Below are 13,010 nucleotides of genomic sequence, written 5' to 3'. Positions count from 1 at the left end.
GATGCTACGAAAACTACAGCATTTTACACGCAGGCACACACATAGTCCACGCCATGGCCCAGTAAAGGTCCAGATTTAACTTCCAATTAGGGATCTGCGTTAAAACTCGAAAATTGTTGCACACAGACACGAAGAATGTCTGGGTGCAGCACGCTGCCCGGGGTCTGGATGACTTTGCAAAGAAGAATGGACAAAAACATGTCAGCGGTGCACAGCTGATGGAGACAAAGACGCAGGACTTGCAGCTGTAATCCCAGCACCAGGTAGTTCCGCAAAGAATGGACTCAGGGGCGCTGAAGACAAAAGCATTTCAAACTTTTCATATATTCATTTCTTAAAAAGTTAAAAACGTGTTCCATCACAAATAAAATCCATTAAAGTCTGTGGTCTTCTTGTGACCAACCCTGAACATGTTTAAGGGGGGGTGGGGAGGAAATACTTTTGAGAGACGGGGTAGTTTCACTTTCTAATTCCTTGCTCGTTTTGAGCAATATGGGGGTAATAAATTGTAAGAAACCGTAAATGAGTCCAAATGTTTTGGAACTGCTATCCCAGGGTCCCCTCCCCTCTCTGAGTCTCCTCCTGCATTTCCTCCCCTGCCTTCACCTCCCTGTCCTCTCCAGCAGAAACACCAGCCAGCCAGCCAGCCAGCGCACGAATGCTGAGTCAGTAGACACACACCACACACTTCCCTCTCTGTCCTCGCCTCTGTTTCGCTTCACCAAGAGCAGACACGGTTTTCTACCAGGCTAAAAAAAAAAGCTTAGAGAGAAGTCGTACCTCGTTCAGACCTGAGCTCTCCCTTTGAACCGTAGTCAGCATAAGATACTTCCTATTACCATAAGAAAACTGTTTGCAGCTGGCCTGTACACTGAGATCCACCCCTTTGGCTCTTAAAGGGGTACACACCTATTCCCAGTCAGTGTCTTTCTCAGCTCACTGCAGGCATCTCATGAAAAACGTTTTAACTTGTTCATATAAAAAATTAAATGAGGTAATATTGATTTAATAATATATATATATATATATATATATATATATATATATATATATATATATATATATACATATATATATATATTTATATACATATATATATATATATATATATATATATATATATATATATATATATATATCCATCCATCCATTTTCCAAACCGCTTATCCCTCATGTGGTCGCGGGGGTTGCTGGTGCCTATCTCCAGCGTTCACTGGGCCAGAAGCGGGGTACACCCTGGACAGGTCGCCAGTCTATATATATATATATATATATATATATATATATATATATATATAAAGTCTTTGAAAAAAACACTGTTATCCAAAAAAGACAGTGATATTTTACAAATATTGACTCCCTGAAATCTAAAATGTAAAAATAATGTTACTGTACATGTCTATTCTGTTTTCTCTTTTGAATGAAAGGACTTTCATAATGTGAGCTGCCTGATGCTTTGTTGTTTTAGGGGTGTGACCTTTGGTATAACCCCTATGGGGTTTCTGTCACACTCCATCACATTTTTTATTTTTATTCTATTGATGTATTCTGAGTTTCTATTTTGATCGGTGAAATAAATAAATAAATAAATACATAAAAAAATATATATATATTTATATATATATATCAGTTATATATTGCACATTTCAGGACTCTAAGTTTCTGTGAGGCTTTTTTTTTTTTTTGCAGAACCACATTACATTTGTAATATGACCTGCAGAATCCATATTAATCCAGGGTGGAGGAGGCAGTGTGGATACAGGATAGCAGCCACGCTACACGTCATAAACTGATGGGATTTAAGTCTAGCATGCAGTGAAAAAAGTATTCGCTCCCTCACCAATTAATGATGACTTGAGAAAGTACTGTATTTTTTTTAAATGCTGACTTTATGAATAGGAAAGAAAAAAATATTCAGAGCAGCCTTTGTTACAGTGTGGAAAAAGTAATCCTCCCAATTGTTAAATCGTGAATTAATTTTGACTGACCATACTTTTTGAAAAGCTGAGTTCATTGTCACTAGACATAACCCCCACCTGATTACTGAAGGTTGATGATATCGCTTAAAAAGATCCTTTCTGGTAACACAAAGCAAGCTAAAAGATCACAAAAAGCAACGCATCAGGCTTCAATCTAAAGAAGTTCAAGAATCAATGTTAAAATCACTGACATCCCTTAGTCTGGAAAGGGTTACAGAGACATTTATACAGGTTTGGGATTCCAGTGAACCACAATGAGAGACTTTACGAACATGGAACAGTGGAGAACCTTCCCAGGAGCGACCGACCAACCAAAATGACTCCAATAACGCATCGAATCATCCACATCTAAATATGTAAAGCACTGTCCGCACCTCTCACAAGCCTTGGTTATGGTCAGTCTTCATGGTTCAACCCATAAGCCTGTTGGAAAAATGGACAGATGGGATAAGAGCTGAACTTTGTGGAAGGCACGCGTCCCGCTACATTCGGGGTGGAGCCTTCAGGAAAAAAAAGCAAACAGACAGTGAGTTGGTAGTGTGATGGTCTAGAGTGGCTTTGCTTCTTCTGGAACAAGGCAGCTTGTTGTAGTTGATGGAGCCATGAATGCTGCTTTTTACCAGAAAATCCTGAAAGAGAATGTGCAGAAGGACAATAATACCAAAGTCTACCTTTGAATGGATAAAAAAAAGAACATTAAGGTTTTGGAGAGGCCTAGTCAAAGTTAAAACCAAATCAGATCATGGGGCAAAGGGCCTAAATAGGCCACTCATTCTTTAAAGTCCTCCATAAGAAAGAAGGACAAAAGTAAGAAAGGAACAAAGGACAAAGTTGACAAGGAAGAAGAAAGGAATTAGGAAACAAAGGAAGGACGCCAGGAAGAAAAGAGGGAAGGAAAGATAAATGGTTACAAAAGAAGGATGGACATTTTAGACAGTGGGAGGGATAACAAAGTCTAGAAATCCACATATTTTTCCATTGTATTATTAAGTTTTTTCATATTTTTCCATTCTGCAAAGGAAACCTGCGAGGAAAAAAAGAAAACTGAGGATTTAGGAGGAGGAGAAGACCAGAGAGTAATCTTCAAAGCTCTCCATTACCCCCAAAGCCCCAGTATGAAGGGAGAATGAATAATTGAATACGTTTATGATGAAATCACACTTCGATAACCAGTAGAGGATGTGCTGGCTGGAAAGTTTCCAACCATCTCATATTACCTCGTCTATCCTGATGGCTGTTTATCTTCCACTCCCAAGCTTCCCTCACTCCCAAACTCTCGCTGCGTGCCCCTCATTATCAGCCGTCCATCAGCTCATCGATGCTTCACTGTGAGTCATGCTCATGTACCATTACCCCTAATGAGTCAACATTCTCATCAATCTAGGTGTTTCTGCTAAGAGGCAACCAGGACGGGTAATTAGCTTGTAACACACATAGTAACAGACAGGACTGTGCAAAAACTCATCTTCCCATATTTTGCTTCCAAACAGCCAGACTTTTTTTTTTTTTTACAGTAACTTAAACAGATAACTAGTCCCGTTGTGGTGCAGCGGGCTACGTCAGCGACTTTGAAAAGGGAGACCTGGGTTTGGATCCTGGCTACGTCAGGAAGGGCATCTGGTGGAAAAGCTCTGCTGAGTCTGTGTGCTAGTCGTAATGACTTGCTGTGGTGACCTCTGAATAAGTGAGCCGCTGAAAGGACTCATATTTAAACAAATAATTCGTTTGTCTTAATTCATTTGGACTGCAGGCAAGATTAAGCGCGGAGAAAAACTATCACTGCACAAAACCCTAAAACACGGAGAAGCCGGGGTAGTAGAGGGGGGCAGGACCACAAATAATATCTGGATATTTTTTAGGCTGAATGCCCGTATACAATACTTATGTCGATATGTTTTTCATTTGATAAAGCAATTAAAAATGCACCTCTAAATCATAGCTTGTTAATAATGTCTCAGAGGCACACTTTGTATCCAACTGCTGTAGATAAATATGAGAAATGGCTATAAAACAACCTACTGGAATACATAAAAGTATAATTCTAATGCAACGCAGACCATCTCGATATAAACGATATAGTTTCAGTTTATATCTCTTTTACAAAAATTGCAGTATTTTTAGAATCTTGATATATTGCCCAGCCCAACAATGGGACTGCTATTGCTTCTCTGTAAGGCCTGAGCAACAATGTACTGGTTTAGATCCAACCAAGTGCTAGATTGGCAAAAACTGCAGACCTACCGTAAGTCCTACTGCGAATCTGGCGCAAAACTTGGATCGAATTTGAGTTACTTAGCATTAAGGAATGGATAAAAATCGCACTTTCTAGATGCACAAAGCTGATAAAAACATACCTGAAAATAAATCCAGTAAACGGGGGATTCTACAAAGTAAGATTTTTTTTTATTATTATTTAAAAAAAAATGTAATTTTCACTTCAGCACACAGATCTGTGCTGCCTTGTGTTGATCCATCACATAAAATCCCAAGGAAATACACTGATGTTCCTGGCTGTAATGTAACAAAGTGCGAAAAGGTTGCAGGGGTATGAAGACTTTTGTAAGAATATAACTATTTTGCTTGTAACACTGGATCTTAGCTATTTTTCATTGTCAGCTAAAGAAATTGGAACGTGTGTCATCGTGACAGCCTGCTGGTAACAAAGTGTCTGTTATTTAAAATTTAAATTGGTTTTTGCTTACTTTCCAGGGACTTAATGGGAATAAAGAATGCAGTTTGAATGGGTCGCTTCACCAGGACAGGCTGCAAGTAACACAGTGTGATTGAAGATCTAATTTACAATTCGTGCACAAATTTAAGACCGCTGAACTGTACTCAGGACGGCTTTTCTGTGCGAGAATAAGAAATGACTTCAAGGCTTTCAGCTGTATTAAACTGAAATGTCATTTTTAGTGAGCCGCACTTACCAGATGTTCTTGATTCAAGCGTTCTCCCTCCATCGGCCCGACCTCTCACCTCCACTTCCTCCTTCCCCTCCTCTATCTTCCTTTCCTTCGTCTCTTGCTTGACTTCCTCGCTCTCCCTATGTTGGCCCACGTTCCACAGGCTGCTGTCGCTGACCGCGCAGCCGATCTTCTGTGACGGGCACAGCTCCAGCTGCCCGCCCTCCTTGTCGGCTCTCTGCAGCATCTCCTTCAGGGCGGCCATGGAGGTGAGGGCCGGAGGCGGCTGCATGAAAAACGCCTGGGCCTGCGAAGTGTACTCCCACTGGCTGCCGTCGCTGCCGGCCTTCTCCCTCCTCCACCTCAGGTTGTAAAGGATATCCGGGTCGGGAGTGATGACCGTGGGGTCGGGCTCAGGATCGGTGATCACCTTCGTCAGAGGGGAGGTGCTTTTGCTGCGGAAACGGAGCTCCTTAAACGTGGTCACCTTTGGACCGGAGTCTGTAGACGTGCCTGATGAGCTGAGCTTCTTTGGGGTTTCGGCGATGGCTTTGCTCTCTTTTGGTACGGGGAGCTGTGGGGGGGTCTCGCATTCAGGCGTGAACGCTATGAGCCAGTCGAAGCGCTCGGGTTGCTCAGAGTTAGCAGGCAAGGTGCTGACTTTGAGCGGCGCTAACGACGGCGGGATTGGTGGCAGGGGGCGAGGCGGTGGAGGAGGCGGAGGAGAATCTGGTAACTCATTCGGGTAAGAGAAATTCTTCGCTGTGGCTTCATGTGTATTATGAAAACTTGTGCTGTAGTAATGGTCATTCACGAAAGCCGTGTTCTTCTTTCTCCTTCTCGCAATCTCAGTAAACGAGGTGGTCCTTTGCGTGTCCTTGCCTTCCCCCTCCTTATTGCCTTCTTCAGACGCCTTTTCATGCCCGTCCATTTTGCCTGGCTCGTTTTCCTTCTCGTCCGCCCCATCTTGTAATCTGAACCCTCTGGTCTCCAGAGACCTGGACGTAAAACGATTATCTGCCTCCTCCTCATCGTCCAGCTCCCCGACACAGACGCCGAGCTCGGGGCTGAGTTTGAGCAGCTCGGCTTGGGTCAGGCCGGCGAGCATGAGCAGCTTCCGGATCTCCACGTCCAACGCGTGGAAGGAGGGCGGAGGGGGCAGGGCAGGTGGAGGTGGGATGGCGGGGGGTGAGACAGAGCAAGTCACTGAGATGACAGGTGGAGGAGGCAGGGGCGGAGGGCGCGTGGTGGGTGGCGGAAGGGAGAGGGGGGTCTTTTCCTGCTCGGCTTGAAGAGCAGCGAGGCGCTGCGCCTCCTTCCTGGCAAGGTGTCGCTTTCGAGGTGGAGGGATGGGGGGGGTTGGTGTCGGGATGGACGGAGGAGGGCAAGGGGTGGTATAGAGGGTGAGGTAAGGGACTGGCTTGGAGGCGAGAAGAGGGGGAACGGACGGCGGAGACGGAGGGAGGGGCTTCTCGCACCGAAACGTCGAGAATGTGGGGGAAGAGGAGTTGGGGGAGAACGTCGTCAGAGTGGGAGAGGTGGTGACGGCCATGGAGGTGGTCTCTCTGCTGATGTTAATGTAGGTGTGGAGGTCGGAGCTCACGCTGGCATGTCGGGCGGGAGGTTTGGGAGGTCTGGGTGGCGGCTCAACGGGGGACGGGGTGAGAGAGTCCGGAACAAGGGGATCATCGCAGTCCGACGGGGCGGTGAGGTCAACCCCGGCGTCTGAGAACTCCTGGGATTCCCCCATTGACCCGTCACGGGTTTTGTACAACCTCCAGGGGATGTCGATGTTCCCCATTTCATCCATGATGTCTGAGAGGTCCTGCTCCTCCAGATCCCCAAGATCAAATCCCCTCTCGTGAAGTCTGGCAATGTAAGCTAGCTTCACCTCCCTGTTCACCTTTTCCAAACGATCCAGGTGATCTAGGCGATCTCGCAGCACATCCCAGTGTTGCTCCCCTTCCAGATCCCAGCGGGCAACTTGGATAACCTGGCTGAAGCGCTCCATCTTCCCAAACTCCCCTACAGACTCTAGGAAGTCAAGCAAATCCAGTTTGTTAGTGTCAGAGTCACCTTTCACTCCCAAGTAGTCAGGAGATGGGGAGTCAAGCGCAGAAGGGTAGCCCTCATCGGGGGAGCAAGAAGCAACCGGGGAACGGGAGGTTAGGGCGAAAGGATTCTGGGTGAGAGGAAGAGACGAGGGAGGTTTTAACTCGGGGAAGTGTGTGACGGGGTGGTCTTTGGGGTTCCAAGCGGCAGACAAGTGGTCCTGGTCCTGTGAGGAGCACATGGAGGCGCACTGATCGGCACAGTCGGACTCCAGGTCGGAGCAGGAGCTGATGGAAGTGGAGGAGGATGAGGTAGAGGAGGAGAGCGAGAACTCCAGGAGGGATGGGGGGCAGTCACAGCATGACGGCACCAGCGTGTCATCATCATCATCGCTATCAGTGTCGTTGTCGTCCTCCTCCTCATCGTCAATGGCAATATCTCTGCTGCTCTCCTCCTCCTCCTCGTCTTCTTCTTCGTCTACGTTTTTCTTATTGTCCACGACCGCGTTTTCATCGGCGTTCTTTACGGCCTTCTCCAGATTGGCGGCAGATTCGGCGGGGGGCTCCGCCTGCGAAGGAACCGCCTTCTTGGCCTCCATCGCCTCACGGTTGTGGGCCAACTGGGCCACCGGAGGAGGAGGAGGTAGCTGCAGCTGCTGCCTGATGGAGATGGTGTTGTTGTTGTTGTGGTTATGGTTGAACATGCTGTTGTTGTCCTGAGGGGAGCGTCCGTCACAGCACAGGCAGGGGAGGCTTGGCTCATTGCAGTTCGGATCCAGAGGGAGGACGGAAGGGAGCGGCAGAGGAGGGGCAGCGACCTCCGGCGCGATCCGAGTCGCCGCAGATGGCCGAGCGCCCTTCAGTTTGGGCTTGGCCGATCTGGAGACGGCGGGAACTTGTTTCTGGGAGCTCATTCGGGACGGGATAACTGGAGCTCGTGGCTGCGCACCCGTCCTGCTCCGGGCGGAAGTAGGAGGGGCTTTAGCAGCCCGCCGCGGGGTTGACGAGGTGATCGTGTTCATGTTTTTATCCTCCCTTTGAAAAGCGGAGCCTCGAAGCTTGGGCCCGGCTGTGTTCGCGGTCCGCCTGCTGGCGTCAAAGCGCCGCGGCTTCGGAGCCTGGGAGGACGACTGCATGGTGGGAACGGGACTATTTGAGATGCGCAGATACTTCTGTTGCTATAGAAACTGGTGCTGGAAATGCTGGACGGATCCTATCTATGACGCACCGTAGCAGTCACATCTTGGCTGGACTCCCAAGATCCTGCAACATCAAACGAGACACATGGTGAATAACTTCTAAGAGTAAACTCTGCTCACCCACCAGACACCAGAATCCAAGTCAACACGCCTCTTTGTATCATTGCATGTTGAAGTGAAACAGTTTGGGAATATAGTATATTCATTAAAAACCCTTTTTTTACAGAACGCAGACCAAATCTCCAGAGAAATCCTTTCCTCATGCTGTGGATGTCAGACGTCTTGTTAATGTCTTCCTGTCATTCATCAGCCGAGGATACTCTGTTCCTGCCTTGCTAAAGCACTGATACCCCCTTGGATAATCTTGTATGGTTCTTGTTCTGCCTGAAGCTGTTTATTTACTAATGTTTCGTGAGGCGTTCCAATTACAGCTTCTGTTTATCCTGGTTACTTAACAGGTGGACCTCTGAAGGCAACTTCTTGGTTAATTTTTCAATTAGGGATATCAGAATAAAGGGACCTAAACACAAAGGAGTCCAAATATATGTTCAGATTTTTCTAATTCTAAAAAATAAAAATCGAAAACCAATCACAATCATCTACTACATTGTGTTGAGGTCTATTATACGAAATCCCAGTAAAACACATTGAAGTTTGTGATTCTAATGGGGCAAAATGGGTAAAATGGTATGTGAAAACGTAAAAAAGGCACCCTAGTGTCATTTGATACAATGCTTCCATAAATATTACTTTGTATTTCTCTTTGCTGGTCAGGTAGTCAAAAGCCAACAGTGAGCTGGGTCTTTAAGTCTTCATGACAAATTAATTCACTATTTTTAAACATTTTTATTCCATCATTGCCCTGTTGTAGGTTCCATCCAAATTCCCATGAACTTCACCTAGATTCCCTGTGCTTCCTGAACAAATGTATGCCCAGGCCATGCTGCTGCCACCGCCATGTTTTACCACAGGGATCGGGGGTTTGGCCTAAAAATATAAATTGCACCTTTTTGACTCAGCTAGATTTGATTTTGGGGATTTCAGATTAAATACACACTGCACTTTTCCTTGTTCATCCTCTTCACCATTATATTCTACTTTCTGCGAGTCCATTTCCAATGAAATGCTTAGACGTTTGTGGCTGTAAGAGCATAAAGGGTGAAAAATCTGAGGGTTGTGAATACTTTTGTAAGGCACCAAATGGCTGCCACAGGCCCCTTTGTTACAGCTACTTTACAGACAAAGACAGCGACTGTTTACTTAAGCAGCATAATTATTACTGACGTATCCATGTTTTCTTCCCTTTTTTTTCTCTTCAAAGACTCTTTCATGAGGCATGCTCAGTGTGAATACACAGGAAACTGACGCTGGGTTATTCAGTCTTGCTCATTTACTTTTCGTCACAACACTGGAGAAGCACACAGTGAAGCCGGCTACCCTCGAAATATGACATCATAAATAATTAAAATGTGGGTGGAAAAGAATCAAGATATATCTAAAAATTTCTGATCCCAAAATGTACATCTTAATTGGTAGATAAGACATTTTTTTCTTTAAGAGTTTCGCCAAAGTCTGTGTGTACCTTATTTATCTTTTCATCCTTGATGTTACCTTATTAAAAATTTATACCAGGCCTTTGTGATAATTTCCCTTGGCTAACATAACACGGTGCCTTGTAAAAAATCTTCACTCTCCTTAAAAGTTTTTCAAACTTCAGTATGTTTTATTGGGCTTTTATGTGATAGACCAACACAAGGTAGTGCACAGTTGTGAAATAGAAGCAAAAGGTGGCTCTGAAATGGGGGCAAATAGTGGTGCATGAATTTGTATTCCACTAAATTAACTGAATTTCCAGCTGCAAGCCTTTAAGGAGTATGCTCCTACTAACTTTGCCCATCTAGAGGCTGAAGTTTTTCCACTCTTCTTTGCAAAATAGCTCAAGCTGATTTAGAACGGATTGAGAGTAATTCTGACTATCACTTTTCAAATCTTGGATTAGGTCGGGACTTTGACTGGGCCATCGTCAGACATGAATATAAATTGGGCTAAACTGCTTTATTGTAGTTCTGGCTGAACATTTAGGGTGGAGGTCCTCCTGGAGGGAGAACCTCCACCACCCCAGTTTACAAGCCTTTGACAGGTTTTCTTCTGGGATTGCCCTGCATTTATCTCCATCCATCATTAACTCTAGAACCACCGTGTTTTGGCAATTAGGAACAGTGTGTTCGGCGGGAGATTGAACACATCTAAACTCTATTTGCTGACTAGTTGACTTCTGAAGGCCATCGGTTTCATTTAGGGGCATCAGTGTAGGGCAGACGGAATAAAAGTACACGCGCCAATTTACAGATTTTTCTTTTTCTTTATTTAAAACCACCGATCCCTTTCTTTCCGCTTCATGAATCAAGTGTACTTTATGTTGGTCTATAACATTAAATTCACACAGAATGCAGTTGGTGGTCAAAAATTTAACAAAATGCGGTAACGTTGAAGGGAGGTGGACTCGTTGCGCCGTAAGGGACATCTTTTCGAAAAGCTTCCTCGGTAATCGTGAGCTGACAGTGTTTCCATCTGTGCCACAAGCTGGTGAAATAAAGGAAGGAAAGCTCCACATCAAATGAAAAAGAATGTAAGTGGGGGGAAAAAAAATCTCCATACCTGGAGCAGAACGAAGATGTAACTGGAGCATGAAATAATCAGCGCAGCACATCACTGAGTGTGCCTTTTTGTAGTTAAAGCCCATCCACTGAGGGCTACATCTCTCCCTCACACACACTCATATATATATATATATATATATATATATATATATATATATATATATATATATATATATATATATATATATATACAGCAACGGGAATATATATGACTCAAGCATCCCAACTGTCTGTTCTTAGGAATGCGGGTTGACGCCATCAAAGCTATAAAATAAGGCAGTAAATAAATAAAAAATAAGTACAGCCTATCCTCGCATGTGTTTGGACGGTCCCGTGCAGAACCGTGTTTGCATTGATCCCACAGAGCTGGTGGAGACAGGGCTGTGGATGGGTGGAGGAGGAGGGAGGAGGGAGGAGGAGGAGGAGGGGGGGGGGGCTGCATCCATCCGCATCGCTCTCATTCACAGGCCCACACGCCCCATTTGTTACCCTTTATAAAGCACCAGGCTACATTTTTATTCCCTGTTCCAATTCAAATACACGTTTCCATTAATCATCCAAATATTACCAATATATATACATATTTAAATGTCCGTGTTGTGATGCATAGAACGGTTATCAGCGAGATTTCCCGTTTTTTTTTTAACCTGCTTAAATCACAGCCTTTCTCTGACAGGATTCGCCAACGCAGGTTCGCGTAAAAAAAACACAACATGCGGACATCCATATGAGGTATAAATGTGGCATTACGAGGACTCACGTCGGATTCGCTCAAAGATGGGTGAAGGTCTCCATCTCGTCTCTCTCGCGTCCAAGTCCGAGGAGGATGTGAATAATTCTAGCTGTGAACGGCCGTATCTCCTGTCTTCTCGCGAGAATACAGCTACGCCTCCTTTTCCCAGCCAACCCTACCCCAACCCCTTGTTGGCATCATCATCATCATCAACCTCAAAGTCGTAACATTGCGTTCCTCTGCATTTTCTTTGAATAATTGGTGCCAACTGGTGAAGAGTATTTTTTTTAATAAACCATAAATAACATGTCACCGTAAAAGCTGTTTAATTATGTCAGATTTATTTCGTGATTTCTTTGTAATCTAGTGACTACAGTTCAAAATAGTAGCATCTTAAAAAACAAGGACATTACTTATTTAATTCAAAAACAGAACATATATAAAGGCTCTACATAAATGTTCATTCCTGTAATTTTGATGATTATAACAGCAAATGAAAACCTGAAATTCGGTCTCTCAAAAATGTTTAATATTATACACGAAAGATAATAAAATGGAATAAAAAAGCTTCTATTAGGAGATGGATAACTGTTCCTCTAACCCCGTTTGTCTCACCGGGTCCATGGATCTTACCTGTGTGTAATAGTTTTATTTTTTTTATTTATTCTAACTCTTCAAATTCAGAGGTTTACATAAACTCTCCTGCAGCGATCCAACAGGAGAGACAAGTATGCTTAACAAAACATATGGATGAAAGACAATTACGTATGTGCAAATATTGAATCAATATCTCAACGCATCAACCTGGAAGTTAAAAGGGACGACGATCCTAAGCATACGGCCGAAAATGTCAAAGACTGCCGTAAAGAGACAGTCAGTTCATGTTTTGATGGGGACAGCAAAACCGTCTTCTCAGTTCCATCGAATGTTTGAGGGCAGAGCTGAAAATGTGTGTGTGTGAGCAGTGTTACCAATTCTGTCAGGATGAATGGGCTAAAATCCCAGTGAATCCTCTCTGGAAACACATAAACACCTGAACCAAGTCCTAGACTTCAAAAGCCAATTAGACCAAGCAGTGAGGAAAAATATGTCAACGTAATGATTTCATTTCAGAAGTCAGGTTTATTCGTATAGCAGTTCAACGTGCTTGGCGTCATGAAATCATAAAAAACACCATAAACACATAGAAACGGTCGGCGGTTGTGAGACCAGTAACATTAAATTTGATCAAGTGAAAACCTCCAAAAGTATCAGTCGATGTTCCAGTTATTATGGGTCAAAATCAACTCTAAATAGGTAGGTTTTCAGGCTTGATTTAAAGGAACTCAGTGTTTCAGACAATGAAAAGTTAAGGTCTTTTTTACACTGTATGCTAATATCTGGTTTCAGCTGTATATGCTCTAATGCTAATTACTGATGATCCTGAAAACTTTAAATCAACCAAACCTCATCTGAATCAAACCAGAGTTTCCGAGTGCTCAACTG

At 44.2% G+C, this 13,010-nt stretch overlaps 1 protein-coding gene across 2 annotated transcripts in view; it reads right to left on the bottom strand.

The window, feature by feature from the left end:
- rusc1 (RUN and SH3 domain containing 1) overlaps nt 1-11,648 on the bottom strand; it is a 28,228-nt gene extending 16,580 nt beyond the window's left edge. For both annotated transcript variants that reach the window (XM_036134333.1, XM_036134337.1), the window contains exons 1-2: nt 11,553-11,648; nt 4,907-8,196 (exon numbers count right to left, since the gene is read on the bottom strand). In XM_036134333.1, the coding sequence (XP_035990226.1) occupies nt 4,907-8,069 (3,163 nt within the window). In that variant the 5' untranslated portion in view covers nt 8,070-8,196; nt 11,553-11,648. The remainder of the gene's footprint in view (nt 1-4,906; nt 8,197-11,552) is intronic.
- Between the last annotated feature and the right edge of the window lie 1,362 nt (nt 11,649-13,010).

This window comes from Fundulus heteroclitus, chromosome 3 (genome assembly GCF_011125445.2).
Source record: "Fundulus heteroclitus isolate FHET01 chromosome 3, MU-UCD_Fhet_4.1, whole genome shotgun sequence".
NCBI classification, from domain to species: Eukaryota; Metazoa; Chordata; class Actinopteri; order Cyprinodontiformes; family Fundulidae; genus Fundulus; species Fundulus heteroclitus.
This window is presented reverse-complemented; position numbering and strand designations above follow the sequence as displayed.